Here is a 26,985-nt window from a genome sequence, read left to right on the forward strand (position 1 = left end):
AAGGGGACAGGCCGTTGGGCTGAAGAACCAACACCTTTCCTTAGAAAGAGGTGAAATGCTTATAAAACAGCAGAAAATCCTGCTTTGCTTATCTGGGAAGGGCATACTTTTTTTCCATTAAAAGGGAGAGTTGAAATATATATATATTTTTTAATGCAAGCCTGCAGGATTTGGCAGTCTATTTCCCATAAAAACTATGGGAGTGGGCATTTTCCAGTTTCCCAGGTTTGTGCATCTTTCTTTAACTTTCTTCTGGTAGTTGCTAGGTGGAAATAACCTTGTGCAGCTCCACCACGAAAGCATTTGGTGGTAGTGACTAATGCTGTTGCCTGAGGGGAATAATGCTGGATTAAATTTAAATTTATATAGCAATTCCTGTCCTGCAAATTAAATTTTGACTGTGCACTATTGCTCTCACAGCCTACATGTACTGATTGAACCCCACATTTCATAAATCAGCTTTTATTTTTTTTAAAAAAAAGAACAAAACCCAAACATAGTCAAAACACCTCATGCTTATAAAGTGTTAGGTAAAGAGGAAACATCAATAGCACACCCTTAAGGGAAATTATTCTCAGTGGAATTAAATGGGTGCTTATATTTCTGTTTAGAAGGTTGATTTTTTTTTTTTAGACTGGAACCATTTGATTTCACCATTGATAGATAAGGGGTCATATCAAAACTTAAATGCAAGAAAATGCATTTTCCTTATTGAGAGAGAAGCAGCAGTCTGGGTGACCTGTTTCCCCACTGCTGGAGCACCTGAGGGTGGGAATGCAGTGGTTCCCCTCCTGCTACTGCAGAGGGATTAAGTCCAAAGAGAGGAAAGATCATACTTGTAGGCCTGAAACTGCTGAATGCTGTACTGAGTGATCAGAGCCATCCCTCCCCATGCTGAGGGAAAAGAAACACCTGGGAAGGGGAATTATGAGGCAACTGCTGCATTGTCTGTGGAAGTAATAGCTTGGATATTATGAAGAATGTATTTACATACCAAATTATTTTCAGGCCAGCAATAAATTCCTGACAGCTGGAAGCAAGCAGTGTCCAAGAGGACAAGTCAATCCCCAGATGGCTGGTTCCACAGCAGTGCAACAGCTGTCATCACAAACAGCACTGGAGTCAGCCACCAAGTCAGAGATGAAGCCTTGATAAGAGGCCAGCCAGGAAGCAACCACAGGCACAGATGCTGCTGATAGAGCGGGCAGGAGAAGAAAACGAAAATTCAAAGCTTGGAATCTGGGCTTTTATAGTGCCAAGAATGCCAGTGCGTGGCTAAAAGGACTGGCTCCATGTTGGGGCAATGTAAGGAGGAGCACAAACAAACAACTACAGAATACTGAGTCCTTGGAAGAATGAGAGGTAGGATTGAGTCCTGTCTGAGACTTAATAGCCATCCAGTAACTTGGTCACGGCTGTTCTTTGCTCTCCTGTTCCTCAGTAAGACCCGAGCTCCACAGGCCTCTAATTTTTGCCCCGTGTCTTGTGAATTCCTTTAAGTGCTTCTGCTGGGGGATTTACCGCTTGAGGGATGTGGTGGAAATGCAAAAGGAGGAGCATGGTGGCACAACTTAGTTGTGAAAACAAAAATGCATGTGAAGCTTCCTTGAAGCAAGGAGCAGTTTTGCAGCTCAGGTGTGAGAGCCACCTGATCTTTCTGCTCTGAATTAGTTGGGAGAATGGCAGCAGATTTGCTTGTCAGGCTCTTGTATTACCACTTGTAGCCATGCTCTGCCATCTCTCCTAAATGCAGAGATTTAGAGCTGTATTTATAGAGCACTCTGAAGTATATACACAGCTGTAAAATTGCTGAGAAGACTTTTCCTGCCCCAGAGAGATTAAAAGCTCATTCTCACAGATAGGGTATGTGGAATAAGAGCGCAGGGCTGAATAGAGACTTTCCTTGTGGGAAATTGGCACAGGCTCTTTTCACTCCAGGAAGCGAGCCTCCAGGAACAAAGAGCAGGTGGCAGGGAAGTGTGGCTGCTCTCATCTCCAGGGACCAACTAACGAAAGGTATGCATAGGAAATCAACATTTTAGCATAGCTGTAGAAGCCATTCACAGGTCCAGCATGTGTGCTTGAATGGCTACCCTGGAGCTATCCAGTGGAGATGATTATCTTCAATACTGTGATATTATTGCTTGAGACAGTTAAATGGAAGTTCTCAAGCTCAAATAATCCCTTGTGAATACCATGTGGAGAAGCCCTGCAATACTGCAAGTCCATGGATTGAGAGAAGTAACAGGGTAAGATGAAATAGAGGGATGGAGATGAGGACTAGAGAAAAGGGTAATGCCTGGGAACTGAGAGTCAACTCTCAAGCCATAGTATCAAGGGGAATATCAAGCCATTTTGAACAGAAGAATATCAAAGCTTTCTCCTAAATGGGACAAAAGCATTGTAATCTTCAATATTCAGGCCTGACGTAACCAAGCATGGTGGTTCGTGTTGTTACGTTTCAGCTATTGACCAGACTCTACAGATGTTGATCAATTGGCTGAGAGATGGGCAACAGAGATACTTGGCAATGCTAGAGGAAGGGGAAGCATCCTTGGAGATAGCTGCTGTCTTGTCCTAGATCCATACCTTCCTGTAAGCACCTCTCCCACCTGGGATGACACATTAAATGAGGGGAGTTGAACTGGCCTGGTATGAGTTCTTGTGTGTAGACAGGAGACTGAATATTTTGCCAACTCTTTCATACTTGGTATGCTTATAGGAATGGAGACTTCATAACATGCCCTCACTGGGGAAATGCAGTAACTGACTGTTTTTAGATGTGGTCTCTTTGCAGTTAATGTACTTTTTATGCTTGTGCAGGCTCTTGCAACTTGGCATAAGGCTATAGTTAAAGCTGAGGAAGCAACAATGATCAGCATCTGCTGATAAAAATGGTCCTTTTCTAATAATGTTCAAGGTATCATTGTGACCTAGCAGATTTTAGAAAAACAGTTTTTACTGAATGGTAGGTTAATGAGTAAGAAAGAGATGCTGAATTGTAACACATTGCAGAGGGGTTATTTTGACCAGATTTTGGAGGAGAAATCATTTCTTTTGCTAGAAGTAAATACTGTCTGAACTAATCAAACTTCTGTCTAGCCAGTTCATCTGGATTTCGTTAATTGTTGTTTTTTTTTTTTTTTAAATTTATGAATTACTTGTATTATTGTCACATCATACAATATGACAACTTTGCAGTAAACGAACAGAGTTGATCTGTATAGGTACTGAGTGTAAAAATGGCTTCTGGGGACAGGCAGTCTCATTTTTCTTAAATTTAAGTTGGGAGGGGAAAAAAAAAGGTCCAATGGAAGCTTCAGATGAGTTGAAGTCCTCTGTCTGATCCCATATAATGAAGGCAGTTGGAGCAAAAAATTAGCTAAGGGCATTGACTAATGCCCTGAGGGGGGCTGAGGGGTGGTTGGGAAGCGATTGTTTAGAAGTGCATAGGAACTCTATTCATGAATCAGGACTCTACTTTGGTAGATGCCAACAGAGTAATGAAAATAAAGAATAAGCAAGAAATTTATATAGAAAATGCTAAGGGAATGTGGTAGTTCTAATAGTTCATTGTAATACATCCAAATATGTGCACCATATGCATGTGTGCTTTAACTTTCCAACTAGAAACACTGGACTTGGTAATTAAAAAAATATTGTTCACTGTGCTTTTATAAAATGCAAGGCATTAGCATAAGAGTACTGGTGACTGGGTACAGAATATTTTCCAAAATGCTGTAGAATAACACCACGGGGACAAATATTGATAAATGTTTAGAGAGTCTGGTGTGGGACTGGGTGCTTGGACAAAAAACATGCATGGGTTAGCAAACATTAGGCTCAGTCAAGAAGCAGTGCTGACCTCATGCAGCCTAAGTTAACTCTCCTTTGCTGCTGGCTCTGTGCATGAACTGATGTTTTCTTTACTGTCTGGCTATTGCTGGTATATTTAATCAGAAGTACAGAGCACTGGAGGAATGAGAAAGAATAGAAGGAATGATGACAGTAACACTGAAATGTAGAAGCAGACACAGGTAAGGCAGAGACAACAGGACGCAAAATCTTTCAGTTTGAAGTTGTAAGTTTAAATCCAGGGAAGAAGCTCCAGTGACTGGCTGCAAGTTGTTTACATCTGGAAGCCAAGCTGAAATGCACCGTGCCCAGTCTTAATATCATGTAGCAGCAACACCTACTGATGGGACATGAACACATGGATAGATGAGAGGAGTAAAGCCCTTTCACATCTCAAGTTAAGGTCTTACAGAATGATGTGGAAACAGTGCTGGGGGTCAACTGTGTAGACCTGCGGTGCAGATGCTGTGATTGTTCCCCACTGTGTATGTGGCTCCAGAAGCACTGTGGGCTACAACCTTTCTACATTCTTTGAGTTCAGTACTATGCAGATCATAGACTCCTCTAGCCCGGCCATGAGGGGTACCATCCCCATGGGAGTATTTGCAAACCTCCTTTACTACAAAACATTCATACTTCCCACTATATAATAGCTCTTGGATACGGTAGATGGGATACTTCTCGAACGATTTCTTGTGACCCTTTGAACGCTAACAAAAATGATGGAAAGAATCTAGAAGAGCAAGGTAAATATTTATAAACTTGTGTTATAAATCAGTGCTCTTGTAATTTCCCTGACCCTCGAGACTGTACTTCCATGCATGTGTGATAAATGACTGCATTGCTCAGCCCAGATTTTGGTGCAGTTGTCTAAGCAAGCTGTCTAAACAGAGGCAAGGAACCAGAGACTTTAGGAGCTTTCTCATAAGTTAGTGAAAGAAAATTGCTTAGCTTTCCTCCCGTGTACATGCTACCACAAAGAAATTGTTCCTTGCTTTTTTCTCACTTGCAGTATAGTTTCCAGTCACAGTTTTGTCAGGAAAATTACTGCACTTTGTAAAGGTGACCTCTTGTTTTTAGGTTTGGACTCTGAGTGGCATTAGCACAGAGACAGCAGAATGGATCACATCACTCGAACTGGCCAACAGAAACAACGATATTCACTGACTTGGCCATAAGTTCATTGTAAAATAAAAAAAAAAAAAAAAAAGTCCTATGCTATTAAAAAAAAAAAAAAGACAATGGTCATATAGTGAAGTGTGTGAAGTGTAAAGCAAGTCTTCTGCCAGACAAAGCAAGTCTTCTGCCAGACTTCAAAAACTACCATTTATATTGCTTCAACGTACTAGCAATTATAAATCAATATTTTGGCTGTATATTGGAATGTGAGGTTGCCATAGAAACGAGCCAAATTTTGCCTTTGGAGTTAGATGAGCATACACATGTGTATAAAAGGGAAGAAATATACTTCATTAGATACTCCTTGGCGGGATAATGCTTAATAAGCTTATTTCTATCTCTTTTCCTGCTTGTTGCAATGAATTTCAAGATTGCTTTTTTCATCATAATAAAGTAACAATATTCTTCAGGATGATTTTTTTTTCCTAACACCCTTCCTCCCCCCAGAATCACATGAAATGGTATGAAGTGTTCCTTATGAGCCAATGGAAAGATTTTATAGGAATTTTACAAGCACTTAGGTAGTTAATGAGACACCTAAGGTTCCCAATGGAATTTCCTTTTCACCTATTGCAAGTACATCCAAATGATCCATCCATGGTTTGTGCACCCGCTGTGAGTGGGCAGCAGGTAACTTGACCCATGCAGTGCTCTATTTATTGCTGAAATTCAGCTAGGATGAATTGCACCTGAGGCAATTCACACCTCCCAAACTCTTAAAATAATTTCCACCTATTCCATCTCCAACAATTTGCTGTAATATTGCAAAATCACACTCAATTATTTCCATTATGTTTCTTGCATTTGCTCAGTATCAGCCATCTTGAAGGAAAATTCTGTGTGGCTTAAGACAGCTGTACTCCCAGATGTCTCCGTTCTGCCTGCACTGGAATTGACAGTATTAAATCCTAGGTGTTGCTCCAATATCAGCTGCAGTTCTTAAACTGTTCTCTAGAGGAGAGCCTGCCATGGTCTCTTTTTGGTTACGCAAAGCCCTATAGCGTATATTGGCCAAAAATATTGTTGTGGGGTTGTCAAAAGTGATCTGGCATGAAAAGCCAGCTTGGACAAACTCAGCCTGTAGCCTGCTTAGTCAGGAAAATGAGGGACACGAGCTCACATTGTTGGTCTGTCCCACTAACCACTGTTGAACTGGCCGGCTGCTTGCAACTAGTTCTGAGAAGGGTACAGGTAAGATGTGCAATTCAGTCTTCCCATCATAATTTGGAAATTCAGGGGCAGGAAATGCAGGATGTTGCCTCAAGGGACAGATGATCTATGAGGGTCAGAAAGTAAGGTTCTGGCTAGCAGCACAGCAGGTACAGATTGCCTACCAGAGCTGCTACTCAGGCTTGGCCCTTTCAGTTAAATAAAAAGCTTTCTCTTGAGTTTCTTATCTTGGGGATCACTTAGTGTTACGGAAACCAAGAAACCTCTGTTTACCCAGGCTGTCTCTTCACTGTTGTTAACTAAGGTATTTTGTAGGCAGGTGTCATCTCAGTATTTTTGTTTTATCACTAATCTTTATGAACAGACAGCTTGTAGATCAAATCCATTCTTATTTCAACAGTGTACATGGGAAATAACTGACACCACTAGAATAAAATATTAAGTTGGTGAAAATACGAAGAGAGTCAGAAGCATCATGAGGCCCATTGCTACTGCTGAATTTGTCTTACTCTATTGTGTAATGGCTCCATCTCAGATTATAAGGCCCCACAGTCTGTTTTCATGAGCAAGATAACTAAAAATTTTGTTTCGGATGTATTTTTACTGAAAGGGTATTGAAATTTTGCAATTCTGGCAGTAGTTCACGTTTCTAGGATGCTGAAAACAGCAGCTCCTTTGGGAAGCATTTTTTTTTTTGTGGCATGTGTAGTCCATGTCATGTTAAGATCATAGCCATGCTTTGCAAATTTAAGCATGTTCCAGGTCCCAAACCTGTATGCCATCAGGTAGGCATTTCTCCTACCTGTTTGTGAGGATAAACATTAATGTGGCACTTGATACATTCTTGTCCCATGTTAGCCCAGGAGTTTCCGCTCATCCATTTTCTCTTGCATTTTGGGCACTTATATTCACCGAAGCAGCGTTTCTTGCCCTGGTATGGAGTCAAGCCTTCTCCTTTGGGGCGAGCCTGAAAAACAAGGAGGTAGCAATGAGTGACTAGAAAGTGTTGGAGGGGGAGTAGTAAAGCAATGTTTTTATTTAGGAAACTGGGCAAAAGATACTAGAGCCAAGCATGAAGTCTGTATCTTCATGAACAGTTCATACACTGAAGCTCGAGTTTAAGTTCTGAGAGTTACTTCTGAGAAGCATTCACAAGTTCAAGAATGCTTGTGACATTTCTGGCACCGAGCTCAGTATTTAGAAATGTCTGTGCACTTTCTGCGATGAGTATTTGTTAATATCCATTTCAATACAACCAAATTGTGTCTATTGAATAAGTGTTGCTATCACTGTATATAGCATCAGAAGTAGCTCGCTAGAGAAAGATGCTCTTAAGTAGGTCGTTGTCTGTTCCCCAAGATACTACAGTTGACAATGACCTTATGTAAGTAGATTGCTTCTACATAATCACTCAAACTGCATTGTACTCAACAGAAATATAATGTACATAATATGCTAATATTTTAAGGTGAAGGCGAGTATTGCATATAGCTGTTCTGAAGAGAGCTATGAGGATGAAGCTGTTTTCCTAGAGTCCCCAGCAGGTGTTGAAATACTGCCCGTATATTCACTGTATTTTGTTTATTGTTGCCTAGAGGAAGAGACTTCCCCTGCATCGTGGCCGAACAGTACAATCACCTATCTCAGAATTTGTTTATATGTCAGGCCTGTGGGGCATTTTTTTAAGGTTCCCAGATTAAGATTATGAAAGCTAAATGACCCATCATGCTGGGAAAGAGTTTGTTTTGTTTCGGGAACTTGTATGATTTCTCAGTGTGTAGGTCCAAGTGGCTTTCTATGTGAAAACATGGGTTGGGAAAGCAGGTGGTTGGCAGAAGACCTGAGCTTGGCAGGCGTGCTGGGACTCCAGCTCCTGTGCCTGATGGTGTTTGCCACAACACCTCCGGTGTCACACGTCAGAGTGTGCGGGAACGGAGCATCAAGTGTACTCCACCCTGCACCCTGGCTGGCGGAAGGTGAGCAGGGGGCACCCTAGACCTACTTTGTCCATTTTTCAGTTTCAGTGAACAATATTTCCTGCATATTTGTGCTTATTCTTCAGTGTAGTTATTTTTTAAATAAATAAGTAAATAGGATGCAGTAGCACAAATAAATACCTATAATAGTTTTTCCTGACTCTGAATCCATTGTGTCACTGTGAATGTTCTGGCTCACAGTGCAGTTGAAGCCAACGCTAAGACACACACACTTACAGTAGTATTGTACAAAAAAGTGCTTGATATAATGAGAAACATTTGGACTTCCATGACTAAATGAGTGCTGGCAGGCACCCAGAGTTTAATCCTCTGATCCATGGTGTCTCTTGATAAAGATGGGAGATTGTAATTGAATGTAGGGCAGGAAAATGTCAATTTATGGAGCCGTCCTTATTTGGGACACTTAATTTGGCTCTGCCTCTGAGGAATTTGTAGCACAACTCAAGTCAGTGAAAGAAGGACCACATGCTCGCTTCATTTAGAAGTTCTCATGGAATTGAATAGGAACCCTGTGTACAGAGAGCTCTCATGATTGTGAGACACTTCCCCTCCTCCTGAGGCGTCACACATTGCTTTATTTGCAGTTTCAACTGGGGCTAAACTATTAAATCAGTAGAAGAGATTGTTTCCAACTCTGGGTTTCAGTGACGATGCTTTACTGAAACCCTTGGTGCAGTAGAGCTGGAAATGCAGCCTTGTTACTCCTACTAACAGGAGCCCTTTCAGAAAAAGCATGGGTCACTCAGTGCATTATTTCCAAAAGCAATAGCACAGGCTTTAGAGACAGAGCATGTCTGAGAAGTCTTGCAAATGTTTATAAACAGTATTTAAACATAACACTCCCACTGCAGTATGCTATGCCAACCATAAACAGTGTTTAACCATCAGACTCACACAACAACATTTTATGCTAGCCATGATTCACAGGTGGGGGCAGCTCAGAGGTGGCCACTTGGAACCAGCTGGTGGCTACAGGTTGCTGCAGCCGAGGTAGCTGGTTGCAGAGGTGTCGAGGTGGGATGCTCTGCCCTCACAAATGCACAGGAGGGCACCGAAGGTGCTCATCCTCAGTGTCCTCTGTGTGTATAGCTGGCCACTGGAGACGGAGGCTTTCTAAATCAGAAGCTTAAAATTTGGCTTCTCCAACTTGCTCAGTAAATCGGAAGCAGAACTAGGAAAAGAAGGCAGGAGACCTGACTCCAGAGGTAATTTCCTGTTATAATTGCTAGACTAAACTTCGGATTTATTTTATCTTTTCAGCTGTTGCAGCTCCCTCCTCATTCAGTGACTTGAGTTTGCTGGCAAAGCTACAACATTCTCTGTAGGTGTTTTGCTATTCTGTTTTATAGATGTTTACACTTTGCCCTAACAAATTATTTTCTTTTCCATATTCTCAGTTTCTCAAACTGTGCCCGACTGAGAATTTGGATTCTCAAACAAGCTCATTTTCTCTAGCAAAAAATATCATTAGGAAGCAGTGACAGCACTGAAGGCAACTCTCCAACTCCCTCCACCCTTCAGGTCCAAACAAAACAGAAACTTGACAGTATTTGGTGGAAGGCACGACCTGAGTGATGCACTAATGGCCTGAGAGGTCCAGAGCAGGGTGTTTTTTTTTTTTAAGCTTCACCAGCAGCGTGGCTGAATTGCATAGGCACTTCCAAGAAAAAGCCTGCTTCTTCCTGCACGGAGCTGGGGCTGCCCGCAGGGTGCGTGAGCACAGGGGCGGTCTGTGACAGGGCAGTGCCCTGTACTTACCCAGCTGGAGGGCAGAAGCTGTTCTCATCCAAGGTTTTTCTTAACTAAGTGACAAAGAAGAGCGTGGTGCATTCTTTGTCTTTTGGCATTAGCCTCCAGCCTCTGATTTTGGCAAAAGGTGGAACTTAGCCTGTGACTCTTTAATGGTGTTTAACAGTAAGCCTTTGATGTTTATGTCCTACAACTCCTTCACCGAGTGGTATCTTCTCTCACTTCTGTAGGTATGAATTTGTTTTGAACTAATCTGGCAAAGTTATGTCTGTGTTCACAATGGCAAAATATTTGATTGTTACCATGTTAATGCCTGTTGTCCTGTTACCTCTACTCCTAGGTAGTTTTTGGCCTGGTTACCGCCCCTGGCTGTGAAAGCTTGGTGGATCCTCCGCCAGGCTCTTACTGTGCTGGAAACAATATTCAAACTAGGCTACAAACCATAATGTGGGCAAGATTCTGACCTTGTCAACTCTTTATCTTGGGTAGTTGAATTTTATTCTGCTCTTTAAATACATTTCTACTGCAATGTGACTGTTACTCTCGTTTGCCTGTGTGTGTGTGCATCAGACAATTCAAAGATCATTTAATGCAACCAGCACAGGTAGGCATCTGGAGACGATGAAATCCACTGAGCTATAAATCCACACAGATATTTTTCTGGAAGGACTGAAAACGAGGCACTCCTTAAAGCATGGCTGAGTGCACACATGGGGAGACAGCAGGGGCTCTGCAGAAGGGAGAGCCTGCCTTCCCTGAGGTGCCTGGGCTGGGAGTGGTGGCCCTGGGCCCCTTCCCTCCTCCTGGAGTCTGGCTGGGGAGTGACCCCAGGAGCTCTGCCAAGGAGCCCTTAGTTTAAGAAAACAAACAAAACAACACGCAACACCAGGAACACCAGGAACAAGGCACATAATGAAGTCAGTCTTGGGCTGGTCTCCTTAGTGCTGAAGCTGAAGGGAACTCTGTCTGGCTTTGAATTCAGGAAGCATCACAGATGCTGCACAAGTCCTTGCCAGGCTCTCTATCCACGAGCAGCCAGACAAACGAAAGGATCTTGCCTTCAGATTTGTCAAATAGGTACATTATTTCAATCTTCAAGGCAAAGGCTAGGACAAATGACACCATCTTCACAGTTTTACCTAGGGTGTACCTAAAAGTGCTGCCTGAGGTTTGCCTTAATGAGATCCAACCTGTAGATACAGCCAGTATTTTTTTGCATGGCACAGCAATGAAAATGACATCAATATTCCGTCCTTCACTGACACCCAGCTGCCTCTATTTTTCATCGTCCTCCTTTCTTCAGCCAAAACCACAAATTGGCCATAATAAGATTTTAAAACTGTTTAAGTTGAGCTTTTCTGCTGGTAACTGGCCAGCCAAGCTCTCACACAACCTATCGGATTGTGCATCTCACGGAGGAATCTGCCAAAGCACTTGGCAGCGATGGACATAATAAAGGACTCTTTACTTTCCCCAGACAATTCTCTCAAAGTATCAGTTTGCACAGTCAGCAAAATCAAAACAAAACAACCCCCACACGTCCTGCTTAAAACTAGAATCGTTATAAACAACAACTTGCAAAGTTCCCTCAAAGTGAAATGCAGAGCAACAGTTTATTTAATACTATTCTTTCCTTCATCTTCCCCTGGGTTTGTGTTGTGCAGCTGAAAGATGTACAGCAGAGGAGGAGGATGAAGTCAGCATGACACTGGTGGGTGGGTCCCCTTCCTAGAAGAACTCTGTAAGGGTCTGCTTAGAAGGATGCTCCATCAGAGCAGAAAAGCAAGAACAGGAAACGATAGCCTGATGCACTGACTGGATCCCAAGGGATCTGTAGGAAGGCCAGAGCTGTTTTTGAAATGTCAGCCCTCTGACACTCAATTGCAAGTCAGTACAGCTATAAGGCTGCATTAAAAAAAAATACACTTCCAGCACTCTTATTTTGCACTTCTCTGTGTACAGTTTTGAGAAATGTGATTGTAAATGATACTGCAACTGCTCAGTTGGAAAAGGAAAAATGAAGTATTATGACTGATTTGATGTGTGGGATGTCCTGGCACTCCACTCCTGACTGCTACAGGTTGCTGAGAATTGGGAAAGTTACTTTAGTCCTCCGACCTTTCTCAGCTCTGTGAGCAGAATGATTGTTTGTGGAAGTTTTCAGCAAAAGTAATGCCAAAATGACACACACAATCAATCTATAGATTCGTCAACTGTTTTTTTCCTTACTGACTTTGCATTAATTCAAACTTGAAAATCAACAGAATATCTGGATGGATGAAGAGGTTGTGTGTTTAGGAAATGAATTCTAACACAGCTGTTCTGGTTTTGCGTGCTGTTGTAGTCCACGTTGCTGGTGTACAATGTTGCTGATGTGTGGCACTGGAGATTTCTGAGGTTTTTAACTGAGTTGTAGCTACATCTTTAATTAATACATGCAATACAGGAGGAGCATCTAGGGGATACAGAAACCAAATTAATGCCTCGTTTCATCCTTCCTGTCCCTCGTATAATTTGTGCATTAGTGATATGATGAGAACCTGTTTTGGGTCAGTTAAAGGAAAGGGGGGACTCTTCATTACAGCATTACTATTAAAAGCTTCTATTTGATTAACTAAACAATAGGTACTATGGAGTTTCTAGGTATAACACATACCAGACCGAGGAACTACATCATTACAAGACACGGCTAAAAAATAAAGAAAACTTGCTAATCCGTTTGTGGGACCTAACAGAGGAGGCTAGTTTGTACTTTTTCTGGGATTTTCTTAGGGGTCTGACCTGTCACAAGGCCTAGGGCTACTTCAGCAGGGCGAGAGCTGTATTGCTCCTGTCATCATGGGAATCATCAGTTATGTACACCACCATCTTCATAGAAATCATTCTTCTCAGGCTGTGTGTATCTGTTTGCTGCTCCAGGGGTCACCACATTGTGCTTTCGCTAGTAGTGTATTTTGGCACCTTGCACAGAAAACATTTTCACAGTCTGCTGTGTACAGAAGGTTGCTCGTACCCACATATCTCCTTTCTTTATTTCATTTTCATACCTGTACCTCTATGGAGCATAGTTACTCTCCACTCCTTGGTTCTGGCGCTTTTAGAGTAATTTAGACTACCCAAATACCCCTTAGACCTTCTCTACAGGCTGTGTGACTCTGCCAGTTGAGAGAGACCCATTTAGCCATTTTGATCAGCCACTATGACAACCATCTCTGTTCATTTCTTTTGCTCTTTTAGGATGTAGTTCTATGCAATCAGTGCCTTTCTAGCAGGGTGGTGTTCAGAGTAAAAATGCAGTTCTCCAGGAACAGAGCCTTAGAAGATGAAAGTTTGTGTAGCGCACAGTCCAAAATAATGTCTTTATTTCACCTGAACAAATGTCCTACTTCTGCTGTTGCAAACCTTTTTATTTGCTAAGCCTTGCTCTTGCGGAAGCACCAAGAAGTATATCAGCTAAGCTGTGTTCATGAACTTTTTACAGGTATATTCTGAGATGGCAGAAGACCAATTTTATGTTTGTCATTTTAGTTTGTATCTCTTGGTTGCTTTGAAAGATTAGTTGTCAACATACCATACGATAACTGCAATTTTGATCTTGTTCCCACAATGGTAAACCAAGGGTAAGATTTGGCAGTATTTGTTACTAATAACACACACATGGTTTCTGATGATGATTAAAGCAATAGGCATGGTTGTCATGGACATGCTGATCAAAGTCTAGAAATCCAAGAAGCTGCTTTTGGCAAACATTATAACATTTAAATCAAGATCTGGTTTTGCAGATTTTTCAGAATCCTAGCCATGCTTGTGGACAAAGGCTTTTCTTCTGTTGCAAAACGCCTAGCTGGACTCATCATTAGAACCATCCTTGGGCCAAAGATGCATAACACTCTTTTCTGTGCTAAGTCGTTTATGCATGATGCTTGCAGAATTGCCAAAAATTAGTTACTATCTGATCTGTCAGTGACTGAATACTGAATGCTCTGAGAAGTCGATAGTGTCCATTTCAGGTCACATAATCAGACTCTGCCTCCTCTCTCCTTTTGTGTGGTGGTGAGGTCGTTTTGAAATTCCCCACCTATTCCACCTTTCTTGCAGTGTTGTAAAATCACTTGGTACAGTGTATGGTGATGGAGCTTCTGTAGTGTATCTGAGCACTAATACACAAATAACACAATACTTTCAGTCAAACCCTTTCATAGAATAAACTTTGGGTGTATAGTTACTGCATGTAAATATTATGTGTAGATGAGTCTTGTTAGTGGAGTCTTAATAGTGAAATTCCCATTGTATTCATAGTTCTAACAAACCACTTTATTTGCCAAATGTTCACATGAATTTTCCATTTTAGAATCTGAAACAGTATGCTTACGTATTCATTTATATCATGTGTTATATAAAGAGGAACAGGAAATGAGCATTCAATACATTTGGTAAAAATTCAGAGCTGCAGAGCTCAACAAACCCTACCCTAGTTTTCCATTGAGGGAAAACTGCAAATAATTGTCTTGGTGAACTGCACTTCAAGGACTTATTCTACCTGTGTGTGCTACTCGTTGCTTGTTGAATGACTGTGAAAGAGCCCCCAGACTATCTGTACTTGCAGCCAATCACAATTTTAATATGTTTGTTCCCGTAGGACATGAAAACAATGGAATTACTTGAGCATATAAATAGTTGCTTAATGAATCTTCTTTTGAAAGTATTGCATAACTCAGTCTAACCCAGAACTGAAAATTTTAAGAACAGTGTAAGAATAGGTCTCTGGCTCTTTTGCACATGAAGATAACAACATTTGGTTCACATTTTGACAGTTAATATGTATAACTAAGAAAACATGCTAAAAAATATATTAAGGAATTGTGCTGTGAAAATTGTTTTCACTGTATTAATGAAATAAGAAGTAAAAAAGGAGCCGGGGCTAGAAAATGGGAATGGGTAGTGCCTAAATGAACCTGGGTCTCTGCTGTACAATTTAAGTATTGTATGTCATACAGAAAATAGGGATTTGCATATCAAATTAAGCACGTGGAAGAGTTAAAATTACACTCGCCTGCTGGGATGCAGTGAGGCACTTCTTTTCGATGTTACAAGATCATATTCTTCCAAACAGCTTGAGATAAAAGGAAGTGGTTGAAATCTTTCTTTCCTCTTCTCTGATATAAAATTGGCCATGTTGAATTAATTATGAATAAACTAGGAATGTATTCATTTTAATAGTTCCCTGATGTGTGGACTCTTTTGTCCCTCTTCATCTGTTGCTTGAAAACATAGAATAGCAATACTCTCCTCCTCTCTCCCTCCCTCCCCCTTCTCCTCAGCAAGCACACTGTATTAAATATGCTGCTATTCCGTTCAATAGTTGGAATTGGAGTTTCGGAGCAGTGAGGGTCACACTCTTGCTATGAACAGGCTTTACCTCTTCCAAGCTGAGGTCGAGACCCATATTCATGTTGCTGTGTTGCTTTAATTGGTCCACCTTGGATGGCTTCAGATTTGTCCTAGGGCTAACGTGGCACAGCTGAAGCACTGCTCTAGTGATGAGTTAACACGCTCATTGAGGACTCTCTTCTGTCCTTTAAAGAGCAGCAGGGTATATCTGGTACCCGCTTGCCTCTCCTTGCAGGTTATGGGGCCCTTCCAGAGACAAAGCAGGTAGGAAGACAGATGTCGCTGGAAGTAATTTTGTTATTTGTGATGGGTGCTTTTGAAGCCCCATTCAAAATGAGGAAGCCTTATGTTTCATCACTGTTCTGAGATGTGTTTATACAAAGTCTCTGCCTGAAGAGATTTGGGCTGAATTATGATGTTGATATGCAGTTGAAGATCTCTGTTAGAGATCTTATCATCCTTCTGATGGTATCTCTCTTCATTAAGTGTCCAGCTAAAGAAAATGTGTGAGCAGACTCGGTTCAGGCTAGATTGGTGTGCTACTACCTGGTCAAAGCAAATTCTCAAAAGAGGATCTGGACTGGGGTATTTTCCCCATGATGTGGTGACCATAGATCTTGCATTACTTTTTGTTTCATGCTTCAGATGAGAATCTGAGACCTGTTTTCACACCAAGCTGCATGCAGAATAATAGTGTTGTCTCTATTATCTGTATTATTGTATCCCTATTATCTATTATCTGTACCGTTTGTGAGAGCTGCATAAGAATCTTAGTTGCAGACTTCACAACTCCCCAGTTTAGTTCCTTGGAAAACATATTTAGTACTTACTCTTCATGAAGTACTGTAGCTTTATCTTACAGTGGGTGCAGCTTGATGAAATTTTGGTGTGAATTTACACACGGGAGCAGAGACAGGACCTGTGTTAAGAATTAAGAGGACTGTAGGTGCTGATGGGAGGTAGTTTCCTCTGCTGTTACAAGTGGCTTTGTAAAATGTTGCTGTATGACTATCCACATCTTTTGGTGCCTTTATCCTTTTGTAAATCTGGTACTGTTGTGGCTTTCCTCTGTCATATATCTGCTGGGCTGTGTTTGCTGGAGGTACTTTGGGAGGGACTTCAATACCACAGCAATCTTAGGAGGTAACCTCAACTTGAAGAACTGCAACTTCTGCTGGTTCATGACAATTGGCTGACCTACAGGGATGTCAGGAGAGATGGCTACTTTTTTCCTCTGAGGCAAAATGGTTTGTAGGACTCAGATTACATTAGTTACAATACATTATGCAATTACAAGAAAGATTTTATTTCAACTAGAAGTTTTGCCATCGTTCATATATCTAAAACCAACGTGAATTTATTTGCCTAGTTTCAAAATGAAATTGCATCATCTCAAAGCATTGCCTGCTGTACTTCTAAAACGTTTGTAGCCCACAGCAAGGTCAACCTGATAGGACATACTTTAATATCCTTAATTAAGAAATATTTCTTTTAAGCAAGAACATCAAGTTCCTGTTCAGTTTTCTAAACAGGTTCTATCCTGGACTCTGACAGTGGCTGAGGGACGAGTGCTCTGCTCACTCCAGGCTGCGCAGGGGTGGGTGTATTGCACTGTGGGAATACACGGGGTGGGGAGGAGAAGGAGAAGCAGAGAATATTTTAAGTCAGTGCATTTGCACAAGGGAATATAAAATGAGACCTGAACGGTTTTGCCACTCAGGAAGCTGCTTATTTTGCTGTGGTTTGTACCTTCTGGACTGATACACTCTTGTCTTTTCTAGTTCCCTTCAGTTATGTATGAATCATAAAAATGATGCAGTTCTTTTAGACTGATTTAGAAATGCTTTTGCTCCTGTAAAGGTTTTAGCTCTTGAGAACAGCTCTTGGAAAGCAAAGGAGATATTTTTAAGATGTTAAGGACAAGTCTCAGTGGAAAAGGATGTTTCTAGAACTTTGCCTTCTTCCTTCCTACTGCTCTGAAGGGGACAGGCTCTTGTTAACTATCCACCAAATCCTGAAGGATGGGACCTGGTCCATAGCATATCCTGCACTCTACATAAGAATGGGTATAGCTGAAGTAAGAAAAAATCCAGCAGGGGAGTAGGAGCCATGAAGAAAAGAACGTGTCCCTGTGGTTAAGGTACTGGCCTGGGCCCCCGCAAGCCTGGGTTTCATTTCTGGCTTGACTACAGCCTCTCTGTAAGTTTGCAGATGAGTTACTTGATCTCTGTGCTTCAGTTCTTCATCTATAGTATGGGCAGTACTAGTGTACTTTACATGGTGCGGGTATGATTGTTTGTTACTACAAAGCAAGCAGTATGCAGAAATCTGAGTTATGCTGGTCTCACTGTGGGTTTTGAGCAAGGACTGCCACAGGCCTGTTACCAGTGAACCTGACCTCACGTCTTGAGCCAAGTTCTTTTTTTTTTTTTTTTTTTTTTTTTTTTAAAAAAGGCTCTACTCAACAGATGTTTTCTCGTTCATATGTTTTATTTTCCCTACAACCAGCCTGGTTAACATAGTCAGAAATGTCATTTTCTACTAACTGCTGGTGACATCTCCACTGATGTGTCATTTAAAAAAGTAAACACACTACATGGCAGAAGGGGAGGCAAGTATACACATAGTCATTACGAGGATTTCTAGCTAGGAAATTTGTCACACAAAGGACAGATCTTGGGCGCTTGTTAGAAACCTTCCCACTGCACCAAAACCAACAGGATGGCTGCCCGCACCCCACCTAACCTCCCCACCCAGAGCAGTGCAGCTGAGGCTCCCGGGACGTAAGCAGGCTGGGCTGGCTGTGGCCTGTCCTCTGCGATGAAATACCATAGCAGGAGTGTCATTGCTTCTAGCTGGAATGGGCCCTTTGCTTGAAATATTAAGAAACAGGGAAAGGAAATAAAGACCAGATGAGCAACCACCCTCCCTTTCTCCACCTCAGTCTCCTTCCCTCCACCTCCCCACCCCCTTGCTGTCATCCCCGAGATGACATGCGAAAACACCGATTGAGTCAGTCAGCCTGCTTCAAATTACAGCATGCTTTCTGAGCCTGGAAAAAGACGTGCTATGCATGCCCCAATGTGAAACATGACTTCAGCTGCTGATACCTAAACTGCATAAATGTTTATTATGCTTAATAAAGTGAGAGAGGCTTTTCTGGTTGCAGTGTCTATCCTCCAGAAATATTCTGCCAGATTACACAGGCATGATGCATAGAAGAGAATCTTAGAAACCCAACTCTCTGCCTGCAGTGGCCATGTGAAAGCCTCTGCACCTCACGAAAAGCTCTCCAGTCCCAGATGTCTGAGGTAGTTGATGTGCATGACATCACTTGAGGGAGTCCCACTTGCTCATTTACCTTGGACTCCTGTGCAGGTGCCCGGGAGAAACTCCCTGTTGGAGTTTTCTTCCACTATAGTCTCCATCTCTTATGACTGAGCAGGTTTTTATCGTCATAAGTGAAGCGAATCAGAAAGTTGCACTGTTTTAAATATCAGTTGGTTTGCAGTGGAAACTTACAGGCATATACACCTACATTTTAGATGGCCCAAAGAACAACATGCTTTGGTGTGAGGTCTGTAATGATACAGTACAAATCTGCACCTCTAATTTCTTCCACCCTTCCCTTCCTTCCTAGTCCATCCTGTTCCAGCAGTTGTATTTGTGTTCTCCACTGTGATCCTTCACTGTTTTTTCCCCTATATGCAAAGCTAACTTGAATCATCTAAAAAATTCACCTGTATCCCACTACCAAACATCATCAGTGGCTGCCAAGCATTATTAAGCATTCTGTGATGGTTCTGATTGATGTTTATAGTGTTACAAGGACTTGGAGCATTTTAGGAGAACTCTTATGAAAAGAAATTGGGGACAATCAGTTCCCTCTACAATGTTTTACTTGGTCAGATGCAGAAATACGACAAACCCTGAAAGAGAGGAAGGATGGATCATAATTAAGAGTGAGAATGCTGAATGCAGTTCCCACTGTGTTCCAAGACTGTTGAGATTCAAGTAATCACTGCTGTTAAAAATAATAATAATACAAAAAAAAATTTCAAAGCGAAACTCTGTTTTGACCAGAATCTAGTCAGGATAGTGAAAGAAAATGGAAACTGATGGGATTTTCATGCCCATATCCTTTAATACTAGCACATTATGGTGATGTCTACTTTACTTTTTATTTACTAGCACTTGGCCTATTCCTTCTTTGAAAAGCAAAACTGTTCAACCTTTTGCAGCCTTGCATTTGTACAGTGGCCCCAGACAGCATATCCTATATTTAAACATTTTATTGTCAGACACTCACACACAGCATTTCCTTATCACGGGTACCTAAAATCTCACTTCCTGAAAGTCACTGCTTTCCTGTCGGAGTACAGAGAAGTAGCTGTCACCGCAGTAGTCTCTTGCTGGCCTGCTCTGACATTGGCAGTACCCCAGACTTGCTGTTAGCAGCTGGCTACTGTGCAGCTGACCCAGAACAGGGTAGTAGCCTGAGGTCAGCTGGTACTTCAATATTTTTTGACATCCACTGACCCTAAGCAGCACCAGGAGATGGCTTGGGAAGTAAATGGGCCTTAAAGAATAATTACACTTTCTCCCCAGAAGTAGCCTGAGAGCTGTGGTGTCAGTCTCTGCATGGCTGCTCTTTTGCTGTGCAAGTCACATGCATCAGAGGTAAAGCTGGTAAAAAGCAGCACAAGTCATTTCACTAGGCATGCACAGATGATTTCAGCTTCCATTGCTGTGCATTAGACAAGAATCAAGTAGTTATTGTTGTATCGAACACTGGTGTCCATGTCCATAATGCACCTATCTGACATTCTCATGCCATCAGAGTAAGACACCTTATTTGAGAACTTATCTCTTTGCCTCTACCTCTGTTTTAGAGTGGGTCTGCCCAGCTTTAGAACAAAAAATAACTGGTTAGTTATTATGGTTAACAGAAGAAATCACAGTTGTCAGGGACACTTTTGTGTCCTTGTATCGCCCTTATTTAAAGGAGATGGCACTGAAAAGAATGTGACTTGGAAACTTTGCACCCGTATTTGTTGCACAGTCTTATTTAAAAACTACTTTTTGCCTGTGCATAGTCCTGAGCCCAGTAGGGCTTCTCTGTATTTTTTTTTATTCTGACCAGTTCAGAGTGCATTAGCGTGGGGAAGTACACTTCACTGGCACAGGCTCTGCTGCAGCTGGCCTGCTGCTAACTGTGCACTGAATGACATCTTTGGAAGAGACTGGGTTTGGTGTGGCCCTGTTACTCCTGATCCATCTTCTCTGTCCATTTAGATTCACTGCTGTGGTTCAGCAGTGTCTTTAACTAATAGATTAGCAGAAGTCAAAAGGAAAGGTAGCACTCTGATCAAAGCAAATGTCTTCACCATAGCAATTTGAGTCATCCTGAAGTCATAACACGTTCTGAGAACATCCCAAGCGTAAAGGAGCAACTGTGGGCTGGAGTTCCTGCAAGTTCCAGGATTTGACAATCCTAACCTTCACAGGCTTCTCATCCTTCATAATTCTGAACCAAACCTCAATAAAACAAAAATTATTCAAGAAAAACAAAACAAAACAAAAACAAAAACAAAAAAAAAAAAAAAAAAAACACATTAGGTATCTCTTTTACTAAAGAACATGATGCTCCAAAAAGCACATGTGAGGGACAGCTGCAGTGTTCAGCTTCTGCACATGTTCTAGGAGCATTTTTTTCTAAGGTGCTAGTCTCTAATTTTAAATGTTCTCCACATTGCCCTGTTCAGAATATAATTCTACTTTTGTCCTAGCAGGCGGTTTTAATACCCACAGGCAAGTGAAGTGAAAAGCTCATTATCAAACAATAGAAAGGATGAATACATGTTCTAATAGAAACCGTATGAGAGCAGGGGATCCACCAAGGGGCTGTAGGCCACAGAGGCAAGACAAGGCTTTGTGCTGTGATCAGTACTTTCTCGGAAACATGTCTGTGACCAAGGCCATCTTCATCTTTTCGAAAGTCTAAGGCAGTCTTCACAACACAGACAGTGAACAGGCCACTGCAAAATGTCTGTAGTAGCTGCTGTCTCTCTCTATTGTTTGCTCAAGTCTAAAAAACTATTAACTTTTGAAAGGGTATTGTGCAAGAGGAATCTGGTGTGAAACGCTTGCCATAGTGTTGGCTTCAGAAGGCCATTGGAGAGGTGGGATGAAGAGGTGGGGAAGGGAACCACACAGTTGTTTATCCCTTCTGCTGCATTTTCCTCCTCGTTTTACCCTGATGCTCTTTCCTTAGAGCGATGCCAGTCTTCAGACGGGTTGGTGCCTGCTGCTTGTTGAGGTGCAGTAGGAGTGAGTTAGCCTTGGTCTTGGAGGGGAAGAAAAATCCCAAAGCATTGAGAAACCTTATTAGGAGTGCTCGATTTGTTGTTCACAGTAAGATGAAAACTCTGTTACATGGGAATATTTCAGCAGTTAATAGCATAAGGAAAAAAAATCTGTATGAAACGATAGAAGTGCAGATGAATAGAAACAAGTGCATCACACCTGTAGTACTGTAAGGTTTCTGAGTCTAAGGATGTTTTCTTCCCTGGTCAAGGAGTGCTGTAAAGGCTGTGTTGTTTTGGTAAGCCACAGATTTGGGCTCTCGCATGGAGGCTGGCACAGCAGCGGGTGTTTTCTAGCCCCTTGATTTATTTATTTTTCCCAGTCCTTCCAAGGCCCGGTTATTTTATCCACGCCGTGCCTTCCAGTGGGACGTTCCGTTCAGTGTCTGGCTAGCCATGAGAGGCCCATTATCCTCCACAGACTCGACACAAACCCCTGATTTTGACAGGCAACAAAAGCGGAGGCCGCTGCCCCTTTCCGCTCCCTCAGGCCGAGCTGGGTACCCAGCGCAGCTGCGCCTTTGTGCCCGAGGGCTCGGGAGGAAGCGGCAGGCCGACAGGTGTGCCACGGAGAGGCCTCGGCCGGGCAGGCCGCCCGCGCCCGCACGCACGTCCCCACGCACACGGCTCCTGTGTTCGGCTCCCTCTGCTGCCTTCAAGGGCCTCCTTGTCGCAGCGCGAGTCATCTCGTCACGCAGCCTCCCTTTCTGTGCTGTCTCCCGGCCAGCCCTGGCCAGAATAATCCCCTTTCTCAACCCTAATACCACAGCAGAAATGTCATCGTTACTCTGCAACGCTGGTATTTGTCAAGTTGATGGGAACAATGAGAGCATTCATTTAGCCAGGAGACAGGCGAAGGGCCTCAGGAAAAACCCTTCAAGGGAAAAGAAAAAGTTCTTCTGTCAAACTCTGAACTCCTCTGGAGCTGCCATTTGTCTTGAGGCTTGACTGGGTGGGAGACGGGGGCTGCCTTGCGCTGGCCATGTCTTCAGCTGGGGTCACAGGGCAAGCTCAGGTTTTATTTTTTAGGACAGCTGATGAGCAACAAAGGGCCTCTCTTCCAAGAGAGCTGCGTCTTTAGTAATCATAGAGCTCTGCTGTTCAGCTGTGTTTGCTTGTGCTTTGTAAAATTAAACCTGTAAGAAATTGATTTTACCTTCATGCAAATTTATATGCATGTGCAGTTATTCTAATATGAGAGACCTGTATCTCCTGTCCAGTATCCAGCAATATAAGGCCCTTACTGAACAAGGGACAACTACAGTACTGGTAAGAGGTATCAAGATAAACTAAGGAAAGCCTGTTCTTCCTTGAACATCCTAGTAAGTGCTGCTGGATGCTGAGAAAGTAGAAATTCCACTGGAAACAAAAAGCCTAAGCAAGGCATTTTGACACTTCGCATAAGTCAGCAGTCTTTTTGCAAACAGCATTGGTTCTTCTTGCACTTGTTGAATATCAATAGGTAGCAAAGGATAGCACTGCACTTTCAAGAGTACTGCACTGCAGAAAACTGTTGGGTTTATTTTCAATAAATATTGTATTACCTACAAGCTGAGTGTGAGCACTGAGCTCACTTGGAAATCTCCCTGTGCAGCATGGTACGCAAAGGTACTTAACCCTGGGCTGTTTGCAGTATGAAGATGGCTACAGTAGGGATCTGGCAAGGTATAAGAATTTCAGATAATCTTATCTTTCTCTTTTAAATAGAAAATGAGGCTGTGTTAAAGCATTGTCATACCTTACTGCAGAGGCTGGTGTGTTTGAGCGGAAAGCTAAATCCGTTTTGTGGGCCATTAATAACATACTCTGGGCTATTTCCCACTCACTCCCATTCCAAAGCACTCAGCAAATTATGCAGAGTGTATCTCCTGGTATTGAAATGCAGCTACCTCTGGGATTGGGAGCAGTATCAGTCTGTGCTTTGCATTTTGCAAACTCTCCACAGCAAGGCTTTTTTTTTATTTTATTTATTTATTTAAAAAAAAATACTTGGGCATGCTCAGTGTCTACAGTCCTCAGGAAGAGAAGCTGCTCCTAATAGCTTTCAAATGCAAGGCTGTGCTAATCACGGTAGGATTTGAATCAGCTTTGAGAAGCTGAAACAATTTTATCATAATTCATAATTACTGTAAATAAGAGGTTAATAGCAGTAATAAGAAAAGGATATAGAAATAGTTTTTCATGTATTTAGCTTTCACGCACAAATGCTAACAGGAAGAGTATGTGTTATCTACACTTAGCACGATGTATACTATTCACCCAGCAAAGATAGGGAGTGTTCCTTTAAAGTGGTGAAAGGCACAGTTCAATTCAATATAACATTATTGCTAGGTGGGTCATGAGAGAAGCTTTAGGTCAATAGCTTCATACTGAATTTTTAGAACAGACAGAGAGGACTCAGACGGTGGGATTGTGGCTCAGGTGATCCCTTATTAAAGGCTGACATAGCCAAGCTTGGAGGAGGAACCATATTCTAAGCAATTCCAGTTCCTTCTTGAAAATAAAAGGAGAAAACATGTCAAGCGTGTCACTGTTAATGTCTTCTGATGGCTGCAGGGAGTGTTTTCGTTGTACGACAAGATGCTACAGCTGTCAGACTAGCCTGTGGGCAACACGCTCCATTTTATCCCCCTTCGGGTTGCCAGGATGCATTTGGGGAAACGTGCAAGAAATCATCTTGGAGATTGCCCATCACCCGCTTCTTTTTAAGGACATTGTTCTGAGCATGAAATCAGGATATAAACAGGAAAGGCTGTCTCCATCTTATCTGCATATGCCGTAGCAAGGGAATCCAGATTCTTTGCTCCTCTAAAGCATCCACAGTGAAGTGCCTTAATCCTAAACTGTACCTCAGGTTTTTATGATGCCTTTCTGCTGTTTTTCTCAGGTTTTATCCAGATTAGTTAACTTCTCAATCTATTATATAAAACTGTAAATCTTAAGATGTTTATTTCCTATAAATAGGAAACGCAAAAAAACTTAGCCAAACACACCTGAAAATGAGTGTCTGTTAGGATTGTTCCCCAATGAGTTTATATCTATTACACCCTGCCATTATTGCCAGTTCAGTGATCTATTATGACTAAATTTGTCAAACCGGAGGAGTTTCTTTTAAAAAAAAAAAAAAAAAAAAAAAAAGCTTTGATGCCAGAAGGCTGTAACCACACAAAGACTATCTTTCAGTTCTCTTTATGAAACAGATGTTTCATTGCTTCATATAGAGGAAATCGAGATCAGCTGATTACCTCACAGGTTGGCCTGAAAAAGTAAGCACGTAACTCGCAGTCAAGGACTCTGAGAAGTGTTTCAGGACTGCGCTGTTTTACTTGGGAGAGGGGCAGCAGTGAACAACCAGCTTGGAGAGGTACTTGGCAAGGAGCTTCTGATGACAATATGTTTTTGAAGGCACCGTGAAACAAATAAATGTTCCAAAAAGGGAGATATGCACAACAAATTCCAGGGCAGGAGAACAGCTGCAAAAATGTTTTCTCCCTTTGTTTGATCTCCAGTTTGAAACTGAACTGCCTTGTTTCATGGTGCCTGCAAACAACTGAATTGCTTCTAGTGCCACAACTTGCACGTGTCTGTTTCAACTACTTGCAGCCATCTCAGCGTGTAGGTGGATGAATGTTTAGCAGAGCTTTGATCAAGACGGCATTTGAAATGATTAGCTGGGATTTTCAAGGGGTGACCTCCTGTTGCTGCTCTGGGTACACCCGCATTGTGCCAGAGGGATAAGGCCCTGCTGCTGTGGTGCTGCTGCCCTGCAGCCTGGGCACCGAGAGGTGCAGTGCTTGGGACATGGAGGTGTGTGGGTCCTGCTCAGGCGGCTGCTGTGAGCCATGGCAGACCTCGAGTGCTGTTGGAAAGCTGGGTGGTCTGTCCCAGCTAACATGTATACAGCTTTGCAGCTCTGCGCATAGGGTGTTTCTTTGGAAAATGATATCCCCACTCGTATTCACTGGAAACCGTTTTGCGACTTTGAAGGATACATTCAACACTGTATAAGGAGAACTGTGCTGGAAACTTAAGGCAGCCCTGTTACAGCAAAGTCAGTTTTGTAAACTTGCAGAAGAAATTGCTTTCAGCCACAACTTAGCAAGAGCCCGCTGAAGCGTGTGGGGCCAATTTAGGATTTGCATTCCCCTCTCTCAAGCAATTTGCTTAGCTAAAGTGGGTTACGGTACAATTGTTCAGCCAAAAGAAAAAAGGCATGCTTCCTGGTCACCAGGTCTCCAGGTCACCAGGTGTCAGATTAACAAAGAGCAGGAGTAAAATTGCACGTGAAGCTCTTGACTGGCAGCAAGAGCTTTTCTAAGAGCACTTCCAAACATCCCTCTAGGAAGGAGTGCTGGAGATGGCCTGGACTGCAGCCTGCAGAGCCTGTGCTGTGCGCAGGAACAGCTGGCGGAGCAGGGCTGGGCGGGGAGGGATAGAGCGGCGCTCAGGGCACTTGCTGTTTGCACTGGGGGAAAGGAAGGACAAAAGGCAAGAGCTGGACCTTACCAGAAAAAGGGCATATAAATAAAGGGTGGAGATTTTTTTCTTCTGTCCAGGAAACAGAGTAACTATTCGCAAACCTGTTTACTCATATAAATAAAATCCTTGCAGCACAGCGTTTTGTATTCATTTGAATATGGTGATTTTCTTCATGCCATTTGGGTAGAGATGAATATCCCCACAAGTAAAGGATATACTCATTCCCTTGAATAGAAAGAGCTGAACAGATCATTTTACTGAAAACAAGATAGAGTTTGCAGACAGAAGTAAGCACCCCAGGCACACCGACACCCTATGGTGTCCCTGAAATTTCCAGACCACGCAGTACCACAGCAAGGTATCTAATAGGAGGAAAGGGCCTGTTACCCTTTTGGCCAGTGTGAAGATGAACTTCCCTCAGCAGCATCTGCACTGTTGCGCATTTGCTTTCCCTAATCCAAGTGCTTAGTCAGGTAAACATGTTTCAGAAAACAAATTAGCCCAGATGCTAGCTGAGCCAGAGATAAGCAAAGGTCACTGACGTACCACCATCTAAACCAAGGCCCTAAATCCCTACCCATTCTGGTTCCCAATTACAGAAGCAATAACCCAAACAGTTTTCTCCCATATTATGTACGATTTCCCCAACCCCATTGTTTGGTTCTTTCGTAGCAGAAATCGCAGCATGTGTTGTACCTGATTTTGAAGAGAATATTCTGGACATCTGCATTGCACACCACATTGTCAGTGGATAGATACACAAAGTACACTTACTGTAGAGTGTGGAAATTAGGTCAAAT

General features: G+C 42.4%; 1 protein-coding gene across 1 annotated transcript in view; it reads right to left on the reverse strand.

The window, feature by feature from the left end:
- Positions 1-26,985, reverse strand: part of ZCCHC24 (zinc finger CCHC-type containing 24) — a 111,457-nt gene that overhangs the window by 9,248 nt on the left and 75,224 nt on the right. The window contains exon 3 of the mRNA XM_082764355.1: positions 7,007-7,171. Within this exon, the coding sequence (XP_082620481.1) occupies positions 7,007-7,171 (165 nt within the window). The remainder of the gene's footprint in view (positions 1-7,006; positions 7,172-26,985) is intronic.

This window comes from Aythya marila (genome assembly GCF_965140915.1).
Source record: "Aythya marila genome assembly, chromosome: 7".
Classification (NCBI taxonomy): domain Eukaryota; kingdom Metazoa; phylum Chordata; class Aves; order Anseriformes; family Anatidae; genus Aythya; species Aythya marila.